Below are 20,119 nucleotides of genomic sequence, written 5' to 3' on the forward strand. Positions count from 1 at the left end.
AGAGGTTTGCGACGAGGCTTGTCCCAGAGTTACGAGGGATGGGATATGAAGAGCGGCTGAAGGAACTGAACCTTACGACACTAGAGAAAAGAAGGGAGAGAGGAGATATGATAGGGACATATAAAATACTCAGGGGAATTGACAAAGTGGAAATAGATGAAATGTTCACACGTAATAATAACAGAACGAGGGGACATGGGTGGAAACTGGAAACTCTGATGAGTCGCAGAGATGTTAGGAAGTTTTCTTTTAGCGTGAGAGTAGTAGAAAAATGGAATGCACTTGGGGAACAGGTTGTGGAAGCAAATACTATTCATACTTTTAAAACTAGGTATGATAGGGAAATGGGACAGGAGTCATTGCTGTAAACAACCGATAGCTAGAAAGGCGGGATCCAAGAGTCAATGCTCGATCCTGCAAGCACATATAGGTGAGTACACACATACATTATATGCAAATAGGCTCGTTCTTGAGCTACAGAGACTGAGCTGTGAGGATGGATAGATTGAGAGGCCTGTAAACTCACCACGCTAGAGGAAATATGAAATAGAGCAGAAATGATAACAATGTACAAGATTCTATGGGGAACTGATTAGGCAGATATAGAAGCAATGTTCAAAGTAAAGAACAGTTGAAAAAAGTTCGAAACTTAAACGCTATGCGTATTAGTGGCTTTAGGTATTATATGTACTAGCTCTTAACTATAAATCCAACATTATGTTTGTAACTCTTCATCTATGTATGTACTCTTACCTGAATAAAAATTTGAATTTGAAAAGTGACTTGTGTCTCTAGTTTCCAATTAAATGAAAACACCGAAGATCAGTGTAGTTTCCCTAATGTTTATAATTTTATGCTTGACTTAGTTTTAAAAATGTAACCTGAGAATAGTGAGCTAAATATTAACTTTTTAACACAGCCCAACAAGCCTAATCCAGCGACGTGTGTGAAAGTTTACCCTTCACTATTCTGTCCTCCCTCCGTCTGCACCCAGCCTGTCAGCCTACACCAGCTGCCTCCCACTGCACCCAGCCTGTCTAGCCCGTTCTAAAAAATTTCACAACGTCAAGAAACTGTCGCACTAAAGTGCCTTATCCTAACCTACCAGAGGATCCAAAACAGAAAAGGGGATGGTATGTCAATTTCGTGAGCCGCTACCAGTGAGATCAGTGTAGTTTCCCTAATGTTTATAATTTTATGCTTGACTTAGTTTTAAAAATGTAACCTGAGAATAGTGAGCTAAATATTAACTTTTTAACACAGCCCAACAAGCCTAATCCAGCGACGTGTGTGAAAGTTTACCCTTCACTATTCTGTCCTCCCTCCGTCTGCACCCAGCCTGTCAGCCTACACCAGCTGCCTCCCACTGCACCCAGCCTGTCTAGCCCGTTCTAAAAAATTTCACAACGTCAAGAAACTGTCGCACTAAAGTGCCTTATCCTAACCTACCAGAGGATCCAAAACAGAAAAGGGGATGGTATGTCAATTTCGTGAGCCGCTACCATTTTCTAGTACGACTATTTTTCGCCTTAGATAAATTATGCATCAAAATGCAACGCTCTATTAGGAGGACGGGTTGTCCTAGCCTACACCAGCCATGCACCTCCCTCAGCACCTAGCCTGTCAGCCTACAGGCTAGGCTAGCAACCTTTCCCTACACACAGCCTATCCAGCTGACTGGTCAACCCGTCCTCTTAAAAATAACGTCGCTTTTCGCTCGTATGAGCGCTATGGCCAAAAATGGACGTAATTTGAAATGAAATCGATTCGCGAAAGTGATGTACTGTCCCGTTTTCTGTTTGAGTCGTCCGGCTTACTCGGTTAGGTTAGGAGAGGAAACTTTCAATTAACGGTTTTCATGACGTTTTGAAACCTTACGAGAATTTTCTGCCCTCCTAACCTACCAGAGAACCCTTAACTTGCTGTTGTAGAAAAAATCCACAATTTATTTTCAATTGTTTTTTTCATTTTCAAATTACGACCATTTTCGGCCATACGGGCAAACGGCCAAATTCAGACGTAATTTGTAAGAGGACAGGTTGAGCAGTGCCGTCACTCATTTGGGCTAGGATTCAGTTTGGGTTAACTGAATCAGAATGAATTATGAATATAATCTTGAAGCAGTAACATTAACAGTTTAAGTAATATTTAGAAATTAACGATTGCCCAATAAATTCGAAGACTTTGTTTCCTGTAATTTTATACAGGCCAAAATGTATATACAATTTTTATGTCCTGTGGTTGAAAAACTTGATCAGAGGATCATATTCTGAAGAAAACATATGGTGTTGTTGTTTTAGATTCAGATACTCGGAACAAAAAGTTCCAAGCAGCACGGGCTATGGTGAGCCCGTCGTACTCACCTAGCACAGATGTGCGACTAGAACATATATGTTAAAGACAAGTTTTTACATTCACATCAGGGAAGCACGCTGCTGTTTAGATTAGATCAGCACTATACTCTTTCGGACTCAATGGCAGGTCATCGAATATTCCTGATACCTGTATGAGAAAGAATAAGGCAGTTCTTGGGGGATATCAAATCTCGTTGGAGTGAAATGTGACGCCATTACGATTGGCCTGCACCCGCCTGGCCGGCCCCTCCTCCACCACCCTTCACCAGGTATATAAAAGCTGCTCCTGGAGAAGCGCTCACAGTTCTCACATTCTCATCTCCCTAGGTGTATACACGTCGTTCCACCACAATGAAGGTATGTTGCGACCATGTATTAGTATTTCTGTGTTGCATATTTTAATACAAACTTTAGTGTACGTCCTCAGCTCATACTCGCGGCACTCGAGTTCAATTTCCAAACGGGCAGGACAAATGGCTGGGTAAGTTCCCTTCCACGGTAATGCCTCTGTTCATGACGCAGTAAAATCGGTACGTGGGAATTGGCTAACTATTGTGAGTTGCATCCTGGGGGTCAGTAGTTGACCTTGCGGGACCTTGGTAAGCCTAAGTATAGGCTTCCTGTCACAACGGGAATTATATGTTGATGACAACGAAATATAATATCCACAAAATATTATTATTACGTCTAGAAGAGGGATATAAAGATAGTTTTCACTTTCCTTTGTAGTTGAGTATTCAGTAGGAAAAGTGGAAAACATTTACGCCAACGACATCAACTAGTCGTTACAAAGTGACCTTTTTAAAGGCAAGAATTGGCTGAATTTTATTTTTCAAGGATATTCCTAAGCGGCCTAAGCCTCTGGCTGCCCCGCAGTGTTACTCACTTCAGTCTTTCGAAATTAGCTAAAACATCGTCACAAAATACAAACATGGTCTAAAGAAGCCTAAAGTTTCACTACAGTAGAGGCTGTGACAGGTCAACTTGTGGGATATTAGAAGGAGCTTATGTGGTGTGTATTATTTACCTAAATTTACCTGAAGACCACCATTTAGTTAGTGGCTACGACGGGGACAGGCCGCTGGCGGTTTGTCAAAGGTCCTCAAATTTTCCTGATGATTTTTTCCAAGTTGGTCTGGAACTCTTCTTTTTGTCAGCATTTACGGCTTCGGCGGGTAGGCGGTTCCATGTGTTTATAACCTTACGGATGACAAAGCATCTGTTTTGTCCTTGAATCGGGCATAACCGGCCGATATCTTTCGGCGTTCAAAAGGGAATTTTATCAGCCGGGCTGTGACTCTTACGTCAGATTTGTGTAACAGTGTCCAACAGCCTGGTTAAAATAGACAGTTAACTAGGAGGCCAAATCAAGGACCGGGCCGCCAGGTAGCACTGTGCACTGCAAACCGCAAAAGTGCCCCGAGGGTTATTGCGCACTAAATTATATATATATATATATATATATATATATATATATATATATATATATATATATATATATATATATATATATATATATATATATATATATATATATATATATATATATATATATATATATATAATTCTAGTATATAATATATATGCGATGCAGCACGGGAGGTAAAAAAAAAAACTAGAAAGTGAGAAGCCAGACAGCACACAGACTGGCGAGCATGTAGACTTGGTAGCTGGCAGCATGCAAAGACATGCCTTACTGAACACGCCCAGCAACTGGTCAGTGGTCCACACGCAGCAGACTCTTACACCACATACACTTGCCAACTTTAACAATAAACGGGTATACAACCAGTTTCGTATCCTGCCTATATATATATATTTAGCTTGAATGAGAGAGAGTGGATTTGTTCTTTACAGTCGTCTTGTAAACAGTTAGCGCTGGTGTGGGTGTGAGAACTCCCACATCAGGAGGGTCTAAGACCTGAGGAGTCTCACCTGTCTTAGTCATCGCTACTTTTTTTAACAAACTTAACCTATTCGTACCCAACATATACTTATCTAACCTAATATATTCTAACTCAACCTTATCTAACCTAACGAAAAAATAACTTTGTTTTATATATATATATAGTGTGCATGTATATATATATTTGTATATATAGTGTGCATGTATATATATTTGTATATATAGTGTGCATGTATATATATTTGTATATATAGTGTGCATGTATATATATTTGTATATATAGTGTGCATGTATATATATTTGTATATATAGTGTGCATGTATATATATTTGTATATATAGTGTGCATGTTTATAATGTCGTAATTTAAATGCCGGCACGGGATATGGAAGCTTATGAATTCATCACACCTCAACTAAAACAACTTTCACCTCACATTAATATGAACGCCGGCCACTTGCGAACGTCATCTTTCATAATGGTAAGATTGTTTCAGTGAGCTATACCTTCACTGTTCCTTGTGCCTTGCTGGTTGTGTATTGAAGCCGGATACGCTAATGAATTATGGTCATAAAATGCAGAAGTTCAATATGCTACTATGAATTGCCGATCAGAATGCATCTGTGGGTCCATATTTCACCAATTCCATTTGTCACCATCAACTTTCCTTTTATTTAAATCTTTGAACGAGAAAAAAAAAGCCAGTCTCGATCAAGGAAACATCACAATATTAATGACCAAAAAAAAAAATGCGTTGAAATATAAAATAATATGCAGATCAGTGTACTAAGCTTCTTGTATACGTCACGCGTTCTGACCTAAACAGTTCACTAGGCTTCTTACTAAGACGAATGTGTAAGATTGAGAATGTCTTTACGAGGCATTATGCTTGCTCAGGATGGTCACTGTTGGTTGCAGGGATGAAGCGCACCAACCACGGCCCGGTGATGATAATATCAGTGATCTTCCATCTCTGGCACTTTCACTCATCGTGAATGACTTTCCCTTCATAGCGGCTGGTCAGACCTGCTTGTACCCGCCAGTGTACAGGTTCCTCTGCCAGCAATATACCTGCAAGTCACTCAACTATCAACACCTATCTTCTCATATAGACTCGTTCTTGATTCTCACCCACGCACATGGACTACGATACATTTCAGAAAGCTAACGAGGTTAGCTATTTGTATTTCCGGCAGTACTGCAGAACTTGTCGGCTGAGTCAGCAGCACTGATTCAGCGTCGATGGTGTCCACGCGGTCACCCAAACAGAGATGGCGTTAACCTGACAGACCGAGAGGTTAGGCTCATCAGCCAATGGGGCGCGGTCCTCCTTCACAGTGAACCGGTACCCATGGCCATTCCACTAAATGCCAACTGAAATTAATATCTTCCATCCCACCCTCTCCACCTACTCCGTCCCAACCATCCTTCTCTTCCATCCCACTTCTCCACCTCTTCCGTGCCGTCCTTTCCTTCCCTCAATTCACCTCTTCCGTCCCACCCCTCCACCTCTTCCTTCCCTCCATTCACCTCTTCCGTCCCACCAATGCACCTTGACGTTGCAAGAATGTACAAAGTAGTTACTAAAATCTGTGCTGATTATATATATTATATATATAATATATATTTAATATATATATTTAATATATATATATATATATATATATATATATATATATATATATATATATATATATATATATATATATATATATATATATATATTATATTATATTATATTATATTATATTTATATATTATATTATGTCGTACCTAGTAGCCAGAACACACTTCTCGGCCTACTATGCAAGGCCCGATTGCCTAATAGACCGAGTGATTTTCTTTATTTTCAATAAATTGTTTCCAATTAGTTTATTTGAATTATTATTATTATATTATATTAAGAACATAAATTATTAACTTAATTGTGTTAGTTTAGGTTGGGTTAAGATAGGTTAGGTTAGGTAGGATTGGTTAGATTCGGTCATGTATCTACGTTAGTTTTAACTCAAATTTAAACAAATTAACTGCTTTATCATTTCACAAGAAAAAAATATTGAAAAATATATAAATTCAGGAAAACTTGGCTTATTAGGCAAATCGGGCTTTGCGTAGTAGGCCGAGTACGACGTTCTGGCTACTAGGTACAATATATATATATATATATATATATATATATATATATAAGTTATATTTCGTTAGGGGAGAGAGGTCATCGTACTAGAGATTGTGGCGAAAGAATGAAAGGTGGTGTTCCACCACCTCCGTCTTTCCTTCACTCTGGTGCAACTGTCCCCTCCGTCTCTCCTTCACTCTGGTACAACTGTCCCCTCCGTCTCTCCTTCACTCTGGGACACCTGTCCCCTCCGTCTCTCCTTCACTCTGGTGCTACTGTTCCCCTCCGTCTCCCCTTCACTGGTACAACTGTCCCCTCCGTCTCTCCTTCACTCTGGTACAACTGTCCCCTCCGTCTCCCCTTCACTCTGGTACACCTGTCCCCTCTGTCTCTCCTTCACTCTGGTACTACTGTCCCCTCCGTCTCTCCTTCACTCTGGTACTACTGTCCCCTCCGTCTCTCCTTCACTCTGGTACTACTGTCCCTTTCACTCTGGGGTGAAGGTCGCTGGAGTCTGGCAGGTGCTCGTGTCGTCTCAAAGACTTTCCATTTAACATCTCGTGGGTTCCTGCCCTTCACTTTTTTACAGACGTTTGTTGTTGGGTGCGCGTGTTGTAATGTTGTGGGGTGAAGGTGTTGTTGGGGTGAGGGTGTTGTGGGGTGAAGGTGTTGTTGGGATGAGGGTGTTGTGGGGTGAGGGTGTTGTGGGGTGAGAGGGTGTTGTGGGGTGAGGGTGTTGTTGGGGTGAGGGTGTTGTGGGGTGAGGGAGTTGAGGGGGTGAGGGGGTGTTGTCGGGTGAGGGTGTTGTACGTTCTATAGAAGCCTAAACAAATACTTTCAGTTTACACGCACCACCCACCACAGTTCCTCGCCCCTCTCACAGGAGAGGGTAGTGCCCCTGGCCTCTTATGTGACCTGGAAATGTCAGTCGCCAATTACCGCTCGACGGTGAATGGTAACCAAGGTGAAAGTGAACGCCAACACTTCCAAAACCTCTCTCAGGTGTAGCGTAGCCCGCCATCCTAGTGAGCTCACATCACCTTGACTCTCAGCTGTCTGGCTCCCCACTTACTGTACTCACTCCCTACGCCTACTGTACTCACTCCCTGCACCTACTGTACTCACTCCCTGCACCTACTGTACTCATTCCCTGCGTAGTGCCTCATTTATTCGTATTTTCATTCTAAAACACCTGTGTGTGTGTGTGTGTTATTTCCATAGAGAGATGCAACTTAATTATAATAGTAAAGAAAACACATTATTTATTTGTCTCCTTATATATAAATATCTATTAAATTCGTTAAAAAAACATTAATTTCAATTTATTTGTTATAATGATTTTCTTGGATAAATGACTAATGGGTTTAAAAGAAAAACTCTGAACTAAGTACAGTAATAGTAAATATACAACCATTCGTGAAGAAAACGTTTTAATAGGAATTCTCTCAAAAGGCCTTGTATAAAAATGAAGGCAGAGCACACTATAAGTATTGAATAACATTATTCATGCTTGATGATCTAAAGTCATAGAATTACATGATATCTATCATCAAAGGTAGCCTATTGCTTGATAATCAAACACATGATAAGATAAGTTTGCAGAATTACACAACATAAAACAAGTTAATCCTCGTATACATTGGCTAACTCTAAACACTAAAATTGAAATTGAAAACACTAATTCCCATTAAATCAATTGCCAAATAAAGTAACAAGAACTACGAAACTAACAACGCTGCTGTACTATTAAAGTACATGATAAAAAAAATCCTAAGTTACTCGACGTTGAGGAGTCTACACCACGACTAGTTTTTACGACATGAAAGTGTATACCGTCCACCCTATATGAATATATATAGCATTGTCTTACTGGCCGGCAGCGTAGGTTGCGTAATGGGGGGAGTTAGGGGGGGGGGGGTGATTGGTTGGCGAACAGCAGGTAATTGTAATAGCCTTCAGAACAAATAAGGACAAGACCGGTGGGACCGCCATAACTGCATCGTCATTCATATACCCAGTGGGCACGGCGTCCAATAGTGGCGTTGGTTTCACCTTGAATCAACGTTGATGATGCTGACGAGGGGGTTGAATTGGCCTTGCTCTTGGATATTGTGCCCAATGGGTAGATACGATCGTTTATCTACCCATTATCACGGCATTGCTGGTGACTATTCCTGCAACACATTTTGCATTTGAGAAATAAAAAAGAACTAGCAGCAGTAGTATTCAAAGAGATACTAGGAATACCGATATACAGTAATTATTACTGTGCTTCACCGACAGGTGGTTTTGTGTGTTCGTCAAACAACTTTTTATTATAAGTTTCCATGTTGGTGTTTCAGATAAGCTCTTAACACTAAAACTTACAACATAGCCTGAGTCCATATAAGGAAGTAAGAACATAGGACATATAAGGAAGTAAGGCCTAAATAGGTTGGAATAAACCTCTGTGCAGGTGGAAATAAACCCTCCCTAAGGAGGGTTTATTTACATAGGAGGGAAACCTGTGAAAGAAATCCTTCAGAACCTTGTAAACCACATAAGACTAATCCTGGAGTATGCGGCTCCTGCGTGGAGTCCGTACCTTGTCAAGCACAAGACTGAGCTGGAAAAAGTTCAGAGGTATGCTACTAGGCTAGTCCCAGAATTAAGGGGCATGAGTTACGAGAAAAGGCTTGGTGAACTGCACGCCCCTGGAAGACAAAAGAGCTTGAGGAGACATGATCACCACATACAAAATTCTTAAGGGATTTGGCAGGGTAGATCAGGATGGATTATTTAACACGGGAGGTACACGCACAAGGGGGACACAGGTGGAAGCTGAATACCCAAATTAGCCACAGAAACATTAGAAAGAACTTTTTCAGTGTCAGATTTGTTAGTAAATGGAATGCATTAGGAAGTGATGTGGTGGAGGCTGACTCCATACACAGTTTCAAATGAAGATATGATAGAGCTCGAGAAGTCAGGAAATTGCAGTGTGATGAGGATGGCAAACTTTGATCAATAAGACAAGACCTCTCAAAGGAAAACAGAGAAAAGCTGAAAAATGAACCTCGATGAAGCGAAACGTCTAAATGGGAATAGAATTTAAAAAGAAAGAAATAATTTTTTCTACAAAGTATTAAGGACTGGAAAGCTAGTGAAATGGTACATAAAAACAAAGCAACAAAATCATTAGAGGAATGGGGGAGCAAAGGACAAAGGGAAAGGGGAACATTTTCCTGAAAATTGTATATACCAACACAGATGGAGTGAGATTAAAAAAAATATTGGAGCTAAAGGATATAATTCAGCTTAAGGTCCCAGATATTGTCGCACTAACAGAAACGAAACTTGAAGAAAATATTTCTTAAGGGGTCGTATTCCTAAGGGGCTACTCAGTTTGGAGACGTGACAGGATAACTAAGAAGGGAGGGGGGGGGGGAAGGAGTGGCTGTGCTGGTAAAAGACACCTGAAGGTAAGAGAGAAAACCCTCGAGAAGTTGACATAATGTCATTGCAGGTTTGAAATCAGGATGATAAACTGATAATCGTAAATGCCTCCAGCCCACCAGCAAGCAACACATCAATAAAGGAGGAACTAGGTGACAAACGAGAGGGCCTCATAATGGTTATGAGAGAGATTATAACCAAAGCAGAAAAAGACAAATCACGATTGCTGGTACTGGGGGACTTTAACTTGAGAGCAATAGACTGGGAGGCCTACGAAGCAAGAACGGAGGACATTTGGACAGGCAGATTTGTAAACCTCATTCTGAAGACATTAATGTATCAACACGTCAAGCAGGCCACAAGAATGAGGGAAGGGGATGTTCCGTCAGTACTGGATCTAATATTGATCAGGACAGAAGAAGATATATGACATCCAGTGCCTTCCTCCCTTGGGAAAGAGTGACCTTGTCCTGTTGGAAATTAAATATGCTTTGCGATATAATCTAGAAGATAATGGGAACATTGAAACAGTTGATAAACTCGATTTCAGGAGAGGACATTATGGGGAACTTAGAAAATTCTTTAATGATTTTAATTGGACAGACTTGTTGCTAGGCGAGGGAGTAAATGAGATGTATACGAAATTTTGCGAAATATACGATGAAGGCACACAAACCTTCATACCAAAACAGAGATGCAGGACCAGCAAACAGGATCGGTTCAACAGAAATTGTGAGCTGGCCAGAGAGGAAGATAAGAAAATGGGTTCAATATAAGAAGAGGCCTAACCCACAAACATACCAGCACTAGAAGCAAGCAAGAAACAATTACAAAGCAGTGAGGAGAGAGGCAGAAAGCAACTTTGAGAAAGGTATAGCAGGCAAATGTAAAAGAGATCCAGGTCTTTTCTGTAAATTCATTAAAAACAAGCTGCATGTAAAGGATAAAATCCAGAGATTGAGAACGGGGAACAGGACTACTGAGAATGAAAACGAAATGTGTGAAACGCTAAAGAAACAGTTCTAAAGTGTGTTTGTACAAAATGAGGATTTCATAGAACCGAACCCAATACCAATTCCAGAGCACACTATAGAATACATAGAGGTATCTCACAACAAAGTGGAAAAATTACTTGTAGGGGCTAGGAAGAAATAAAGCTGTTGGACCTGATGGAGTTTCACCTTGGGTGCTGCGAGAATGTGCAACTAAGCTGAGTATTCCACTCTAATTAATATTCCAGACATGCTTGTGCATAGGAATTTTAGTAGATATATGGAAAAGGGCAAACAAAGTACCAATCTATAAAAATGGTAGTCGAGAGGAACCTCTAAATTATAGACCCGTATCATTAACAAGCGTGGTGGTTAAAACACTAGAAATAATAGTTAAAGCCAAGTGGGTTGAACACCTAGGGAGTAATGACATAATAACTGGCAGACAGTATGGTTATCGAACAGGAAGATCCTGCGTAACAAATCTACTTAGTTTTTATAATAGAGCCACCAGAGACACTACAGGAAAGAGGTGGTTAGGTTGACTGTGTCTATCTGGACCTAAAAAAGCTTTTGACAAGAGTCCCACACAAGAGGCTGTTCTGGAAACTGGAACATGCTGGAGGGGTGACTGCTGACATGAATGAAAAATTTTCTGACAGACAGATGAGGGAAGTAATCAGGAGACAATGTATCTCCTAACTCACTCCTGACTGTAGGAGTGTTTCTAGCGGAGTACCACAGGATTCAGTTCTTGCACCAGCATCATCCGACATAAACGATCTACCAGAAGAAATACATAATTATTTGATCAAGTTTGCGGATGATGCTAAGATACTGGGGAAGATGGGAGGCGCAGACAATTGTAAAACCCTTCAAATCTATCTAGATAAAATAAGTGTTTGGAGCGTAAAATGGTAAATGGAATTCAATGTGAATAAATGCCATGTTATTGAATGTGGAATCGGAGAACATAGACCACACACAACTTACAAATTCTGTGGAAAGGAATTACAGAACTCTAATAAAGAACGAGACCTAGGGGTGGTATTGGATAGTAAATTGTCGCCAGAGGAACACACAAAGAACATTGTGAGATTAGCGTATGCGTCGCTTTCCAACTTCAGACTTGCTTTTAATTATATGATTGGTGAAATACTAAAGAAACTGTTCATGACTTGTGAAACCAAAATTGGAATATGCAGCAGTTGTAAGGTTCCCAAATCTCAAGATACACATAAAGAAACTGGAAAAGGTGCAACGGCATGCTAAAAAATGGCTACAAAATGTACATTTTGATAAATATATTTCAAAATATTTTAAATTATTTAACAGCTTTTATTCATAAGATTACAAAAAGAACCTTGTCTACAGTGGGCAGTGTGGTTGGCGAGCTTAGAACTGTGTCGGTTTCAGGCCATTAACTAGAAAATACATATTTTGCACTTCCTTGAGACTTGTAAAAGCATAGGCAGCATAGGCTTCTGGTAAGTGTGCTTTATAAGGTGTCGATGCAACAGTGAGTAAACCTATCTACTGCAAAGTTATTTCACACCTCTTGATTCATTCATTTATTATGCACCCCGTACCTATCCATTGGGCGGTGGTGGAATGGGTTACAGAGGCACATAATGGGTTCAGGAACCATGTTCTGATAAAAATATTCTTACTAAATTGCTTCGACCTATACACTCAAATGCCTCCTGAGTAATGTGTAAATTTTCAACATTATTTAACAGGTAATCGTTATGTTTGGTCTGGTGTCTGTGGCGGTGGCGGCCAAGCTGGCCCTACGAGCCGAAGAACCCCTCACCACTACTCAGGTTTGTATCTACCTTTCTAGTCATGTCTCACTCATTTCTGTTTCACAACCAAATATCATCCTCCCTCATGCCTGACTCACAACCAAATATCCACCCCTCCCCCCCTTCTCATGCCAGACACAACCAGGTATCACTATCATGCCTGACTCATCCAATACCTGGACTCTGAACTAAATACCACCTTCCCTCATGCCAGGACTTTGAACCAATTACCACCTTCCATTATGCTTTGACACTGAGCCAAATATCAATTTAGCTCCCTCATTTCTGTCCGGCAACCAAACGTTGCTACCCACCTCATCCAAACATAATGCAAAATTAAATAGAAAACAATATACATATATAAATATCCTATCTGATCTGCTTTTCCATCCGGACCACAGCCCCCCAAGCCCTACAACTTCGGGTTCGAGGTAAGGGACGACAACACCACCAACTACCAGAACCGGGCCGAGGTTTCCGACTCAGAAGGCCGTGTGAAGGGCTCCTACAGCTACGTCCTCCCCGACGGCTTCGTCTACACCGTCACCTATGAGGACAACAAGGACGGCCAGGGACTCAAGGTGGGTTGAAATCATTTTTAGGTTGAGAGGTAGCTGGTACCGAATGATAATAATAATAATTAGTAATTAGTCTTCTCACAGACATTATAACATGGGATAAAAAAGCTACACTTGTGTATATGTGAAATTTGAACTTGTTGTAAATTCCTTACATAAATTTCACATATACAAGGGTGTGGGTTTTTATCCTAAAGAAAAACAAATAATAATAATAATAATACAGTTGTTTTATTGTTTGTAGCTGTGCTTGTATTTTACCGGGTACTATTTTACGTTATTAGCCATTATTAACAAGATGTTTAATTATTAATTATGTACTTACAAAATTATTATATTTCCAACAGTCCGTCGTGAGGAAGGAGCCTTCAGGCATCGATGTCATCATCCCACCGCCATTTTCATCAAGAATCGCCGTCGACTCCCAAAAAAGTGTTTTCTTAAACTAAAGAAGCCTCATTGAAAATTCTCCCAATGTACAATCCCTCACCTGGGAGCTTTTTAGGTTTAGTTATGATTCATCATGCTCTATGTTTCACCGTCAAGAGTTCAACGTGGCTGGACCTCTCCTGATCAGTTTGCCTTCACGCTGTGGGATCTACAGAAGCATTCGTCTGCAGGTCTTTTCATCAATCTTATATCTTTGTGATATTACCTCCAAGTTTCATCCTCTTCATCTTTAATGTTTGCAAGAGTAGGGCTGCCTAAAATCTTTTATTTCTTGCTCGGGATTTTTGTTTTAATTCTTGCAATTGTATTAATAAAATTTGTACTAAAATCTTGTGACTGAAAATTACTGATTGAATCTTGCTTGTTTAAAAACTTATTTTTATTATTGTTAGAATACAGTTTAAGCCCCCCAGGCCCGATTGACACTGCAGGTATCATTAAGGTTTTCACGTCATCGTGAAAACCTTAATTTTGACAAATTTGCTTCAACTTTGGATTTTAATATATTCTTTATTCAAATTTTTTCTACACCTTCATTTTATCATTTTTGGCCGAAGCAGTTTAAACTTTTCTTACAGATTTTTGAATGTGAATCAAATAAGTTTTATTGTTAATTTGTAATTTTCATTAGTTTTTAGTCTTCCCATTACCTTTTCAATTTGAGTCTAATATTCTAATAGACCTATATTTATAAGACAAGTTAGTAAAAAAATAATAATTCCTAACGAAAAAATTTCTGAATCCTCCCTCCCTTCCCTTATTTTTTTTTATCTAATCACACATCCGTTGAAATTATTTCTTGGGTTCAATAATCTTTTATCGTTTGTATCTTTATTGTTCTTGGATACTTCTATTTCCAGTGGACTAGGCTTATGTAATAATCTCTTAGAGATTGTTTTTGGAATAGAATGGATTTTGTGAATGGAATCTCTTAAGAGAGAGTTCTTACTTTTATTTCTAGTAAATTAGGCCTTTATGCTCGCCTATGCAGTGTTCTTAACTACTTGTATTTCTAGATACTAAAGTATCCAGGGCAGATATGCTATTTCATTAATTCTTTCTCATTTAACTATATTTCCCGCCGCCAGTTTCACGTCCAGCTGATCATTAAATGTCATGCATCAATCGAACAGTTTTCTGTAAATAAAAATGTTAGTGTTGATAAAAGCCATATAACCTGATAAATACAAGCTATTTTGTAAAACTGAGAATAGGACATATTTATTTTCTACCTTTTTATCTAGCTTGATTTATCACTTTCAGTCACATGAATGTTTCACTGTTTCCACTTTTTGTTGAAAATGTCATGTTTTATTCCAAATAAAGTGATATGCACAATGCTCGGGTCGTGTTTAATCCCAATATATACTCCTTTATGCTACAGCAGTCACCCCATATTTTTTTACAAACATAGGTATACATCTTAAGTTTATGCAGCTGGGAAAATGTGTCAAGAGTGATGCTAACAAAAAAAAAACTCATCTCGCAGGATGGTTAATCATACAGGGTTATGTGATCTGCACTGGCGAACTTGAGATGCATTATGAGTATATTATCAAGAACACGAGAGTGAATAAAGTAATTACAAAGCTCCAGGTATCTCATGCTGGCAGGTTTGCTGGGTCTAATGACCGGACGTTTAATAATGCAGTGTGTGGGATCATAACCCAGTTTCTGCTCACACAGTTTACATGTGTTTACAAGTCAGAGTTAAGAGATTCGTCCCTTGTAGCTACCAGCCACGGGTAGTGGTGACCTGTGGAAGACCAGCCTGATCCTAGCAACCACTGTCAACATCCACCAGTGTGAATGTTTCGTGCTCCCCGTGGACATAGGTATCAGATCTAAACACATTTGCCACTGGTGTTTAACCATAATTACCTCTTACTTAAACTTCATTACTATAGAAACCGAGGACTTGCTCTGAACTATAATCGATCAAATGAACAAATCCACAAGGGCTGGGATGAGGGTTTGAACCTACGTCTGAGATAATCCCAGACGCGCCTTAGTCGATTTTGCCACGACTAATATACTCTATCTCATCTTAATGGCAGTGCCAACTTAAAATTATCTGTTAGATTAAGGACCTGCCCGAAACACTATGCGTGTTAGTGACTTTGCAAGAATTTAAAACATCAATGTTTTATACTCTCATGGACCCAATGTACCTTGTTATATATAAATAAATAAATAAATAAATGGTAGAGTGGGGAAGGTTATGTTATTGGCTACATATTGGTGGTTAGCAACAGCAATGGTTAGGGCAACACGAGTGAAATAGATGAGATCTGGGAACAGTGATGGGTCAGAGGGACGCAAGAAGCACTTCAGAGGACAAGCAGTGAATTAAAAAAAAATTGTACAAGCAGATACACACTTGTGGAAGGCGTGGAGGGAAACTTAAAAACATACTTAAATATTCCTAGGCCTAGTATAGCACACATATGTACTATATTAGGCCTCAGATATCGTGTATTAGGCCTAGAAAGGTTTGGTTAGTTTAGTTTGTCTTTGCAACATAATTAGAAAATAGTTTTCCGGTTTGTCCAACTCAATAGTGCCGACTTCTACTATCTAATTTCGTTGTACGTCGGTATATATATACTATGGACCTCGTTGTTACTATAAGTAACGACTTGCCCGAAACGCTATGCGTGCTAGTGGCTTTACAAGAATATAAAATCAACTTCATTTCTATGTTCTCTCTTAACCCCCAATGTACCTCCTTGTATATAAATAAATAAATAGATAATGTCGGGTAATGAATTTATATCCTGTGTATTAATGAATTCAGATTTCCAGGTTATACTATGAAGTGCATTTAGAAAAACATAGAAAAGACCTACTAGATTTTATTTGGAAGTAAATCTTCAAACCAAAGTCAGCTTCAGATAGACAATGTTAACATTAGCATTAAAAATTATTGAAAGTTCCTTGGAATATACATTGACAAGAGAACAAACTTCAGCACGCCCTATACAACACACTGCCATAAAGTCTCAAAAACTGCGAGTATACTCTTTAAAATCAAATATTGTGTTCCCCCACTCTGCTCTCATTTCACTATACTACCCACGAATCTATTTAACCTGATCACCTCAAGCCCATCATCACTGCAAAAATCTATCAGAAATGTAACAAACTCTGCCAAGCATACACCCTCTCCACACATTCTCTTGTGATATTTGCATGTACAAAACCTTGTTCCTGAATACTAATCCTGAGCGGAAACTCTTCCTTGATGTAATAGAACCCATGAGCACCACACTAGAAATAAATATCTTTGATATTCCTAGAGTCAGACTAAATCTGTTCAAACATTTCATGCAAATAAAAGGATCCAGTCTATGGAAATCATTCTCTAATGAATTAAAAATTGTCTAACCTATGCTTTATTCGAAAGTAAAACCAAAAAAGTACCTAATTATATGCTCAGTTTCCTACTTTGTGCTTCAAATTCACACTGTCTCCTATACTACCCATTCACCCAGTTTTAGTATTCAGGACGTGCAACATCACCAGCTTAATCAATACAATCAACTTTCAATACAGTTATTAATGTTGAAATCAAATTCTGCTACAATGTACCTTTTAATTACTCTTACTTTTATCTGTTAGATTAAAAACCTGTCCAAAACGCTATGCGTGTTAGTGGCTTTGGAAATGTAAGAACATCAATGTTATGTACTCTCACAACCCAATGTACCTTCTTGTATATAAATAAATTAATGAATAATTAAATAAATACTTAGCTCATGTACGTAAGGAGGTGGAAATGATACCCATGTGCATGGCTTACAGGTTCCGGAAGATGAGAGGAAATGTCAGCACTGGAGAAATGCCCGACAGACCACCGGAACATTATCTAACAGAGTGCACAGTTACAAACCCATTAACATTTCAACTTAGATTCAACAGAGCAGAAGTTGTTAAACTCATGGGACAAAATCTTACTGAAGCGACCATACGAGTCATAAATACTAATACTCCTCCGGGAAACTAGCAACACTTAATGGGCCAGTCAGAGGCTTTGGGCCCGCGCAGGAATTTCCCTGAAAAAAGTGGAATTGGGCAGTTGGACAAATAGCCTTAGGCTTACCCACCGAGTTTTTACAAACTATTATATACATTTTGCTATTACAACAAAATTAATCTTAATAGACATTTTCAACTTACTTTTAAGAGTACAATGAAGACTGACTCTATGACCGTACTTGGCTACTTGGCTGGTTCCGAATCCCATTAACGAGCCCACTTGTGAAGTATGCGCGTGCCCGCCCCGCCAAGGTATACATGCCACCATGTATAAAGCTTCTCCAGTAAAAAACAAATAACTTATAGAATCATCTTCAGGAATATCAACTCTGACATTTGATTACACTCCAACGTTTGGTGTTGTGCCTAAGGCCTATTTAGCGCAGCAGGGTTGTTAACTAGCCACAACTGCAAGAGCTCACTGACCAATCAACGCTAAGTACACTTTGGCCCTGAAGATTGGTCAGGAGTATACAGGAAAGTGTGTATACACCCAGAAGCGGCCGGGGTACATACATCTCGCGAGGTATACACAAGTCACACTGGATGGTGTCCGTCACTCCAACACAGGTCACTGCTCACTACTGCGACTGCCTAGGGAGGCGGTCACCCTACGCCGGTTCGGCTAGGATGTTGTTATAGATTCAGCTACTCGAAACAAGTTCCAAGTAGCACGAGCTATGGTGAGCCCGTAACTTACCTGGCACAGGAGCGAGACAATTAGCACGAGCTATGGTGAGCCCGTAGTGGAATTACCTGGCACAGGAGCGGTGCTGTGTGTGTCGGCTAGGAACTAAATCCTAGTACTATAGTACTAGGATCCTAGTATCACCACACCGCTCTGGGACGTCACGGGGTGGTGATCCCTTTAGTATATTTATCATGCCAATACCGGGTACAAATACATGTGTATCTGACTATATTGACATTCTTTGAGTCACTGAATATTTTATCTAATGATATTTGAATTTAAGAATTTATTAGGAAACGGATTTTTCAATCATTTTGAAAAATCGAGGCTTTTTACAATAAATGTGAATTATGTACAGCCCGAACAATGCAATTTGATAGTAGGATGGCAAAGTTTGTTCCCCAAATTAGAAACCTGTTATATGAAAGATTTAACAATGCTTAAATTGCAATTGAAAATAAACTGCAGGTTTATTTTCCCGTCAAGTGTTTGTGGGTTATTCTTGTCGGTCAAATATATAAAATCGGGATAACAACATTCCCCATTTCATATTGTATTACATCGCGAGTAAGATCATGGAAATGAATATTTGTCAAGGGTTCTTAAATTTGTTATTGGTTGTAATTAAGCACATCCATACTACTGCAATTGTTGTGTATTGCGTTATTAATTATAGAATGGAAATATGAATAAAGGAAGGATTTTGGGGTGATGTAGGTGTAGCGAGTTAATCTTATACTCGCTCTATTATCTCATTATCATAATAGCATAACTAATTAGCACTAATTACAGAAGCTACAATCTTTTCCCCAATTACAGGTAATACTCTTCTCATCTTGTTGGAGGAAGCTGAGGTGTAATCACCATATAAACAAGCGATTTGATGAATAGCGAAGAGGACAATTTCCAGTCAACTATGTAGCACTCGGCGTGTACAGTTCTAATCGACCCAAGACGCTACAACTTCGACACAGAGCAGACTGCAGACTACGACCGCATCGAGCCGCCACGCTCTCGCTCCCGAGTTCAGACACTCACTATTCCCAATTAAGCCGCACGCCCTCCAACATAGAGCTCCACGACTCCGGCCTCACTCAGCTCTCTGCTCTGCTTCAGGCTTCATCTCAACGTCTACGACACTGCTGTATCCAGGACTACTAAATAAATATGAAACTCACTAAACACTGTGTATCTAATCAACCCAACAACGTAACATAAACGTATATTACATAGGCTATATATCAATTAATCACTTGAATCTCAAGCTTGCCCTCGCGTAGGCCTACTTGAAATATATATATAAAAAATAATAGCACCATAGGCTACATCAAAAAATTACTCTCTCCTTCCCACCAACTCTAACATAAGAATAGACTCATTTTTAACTTATACATTTTATACAAAATATAGTAAAGGTAGTAACTATAGAAACTTCATAACGACTTTAAAATCCCAAGAGCATATATTACATATTAGAACTGGCGAACTTGTTCTGCTATAATTAAGGCTTCATTAACTCACGAAGAACTTTTGATACCATTGACAAATACAACCTAATATGTATATAATTTAAATAATTTATTGTGTTGGGGACATGAAGCCAGGGGTGTATTCATACCTGTTTTGGCTCTGTATCGAGGTCCCGCCCCCACCCCCCAACCCGAGCCCGAATTACTGACCCACCCAGGATGCAACAAGCTGACTCACTCCTAGGTGAACAGAGGCATTAAGTGAAATGTGCTTATTCATTTCAGT

At 39.4% G+C, this 20,119-nt stretch overlaps 1 protein-coding gene across 5 annotated transcripts in view; it reads left to right on the top strand.

Annotated features, from left to right (window-relative positions):
* LOC123774860 (larval cuticle protein A3A) overlaps nt 1-14,975 on the top strand; it is a 30,142-nt gene extending 15,167 nt beyond the window's left edge. For 4 of the 5 annotated variants that reach the window (XM_069322071.1, XM_069322072.1, XM_069322073.1 and 1 more), the window contains exons 2-4: nt 12,542-12,625; nt 13,009-13,188; nt 13,533-14,975. In XM_069322071.1, coding sequence (XP_069178172.1) covers nt 12,551-12,625; nt 13,009-13,188; nt 13,533-13,634 — 357 coding nt within the window. In that variant the 5' untranslated portion in view covers nt 12,542-12,550 and the 3' untranslated portion in view covers nt 13,635-14,975. Of the gene's footprint in view, nt 1-2,572; nt 2,712-12,541; nt 12,626-13,008; nt 13,189-13,532 lie in introns of those variants that run through there. The other variant, XM_045769529.2, reaches the window with a different exon arrangement.
* The last annotated feature ends 5,144 nt before the right edge of the window (nt 14,976-20,119 follow it).

This window comes from Procambarus clarkii, chromosome 10 (assembly GCF_040958095.1).
Source record: "Procambarus clarkii isolate CNS0578487 chromosome 10, FALCON_Pclarkii_2.0, whole genome shotgun sequence".
NCBI classification, from domain to species: domain Eukaryota; kingdom Metazoa; phylum Arthropoda; class Malacostraca; order Decapoda; family Cambaridae; genus Procambarus; species Procambarus clarkii.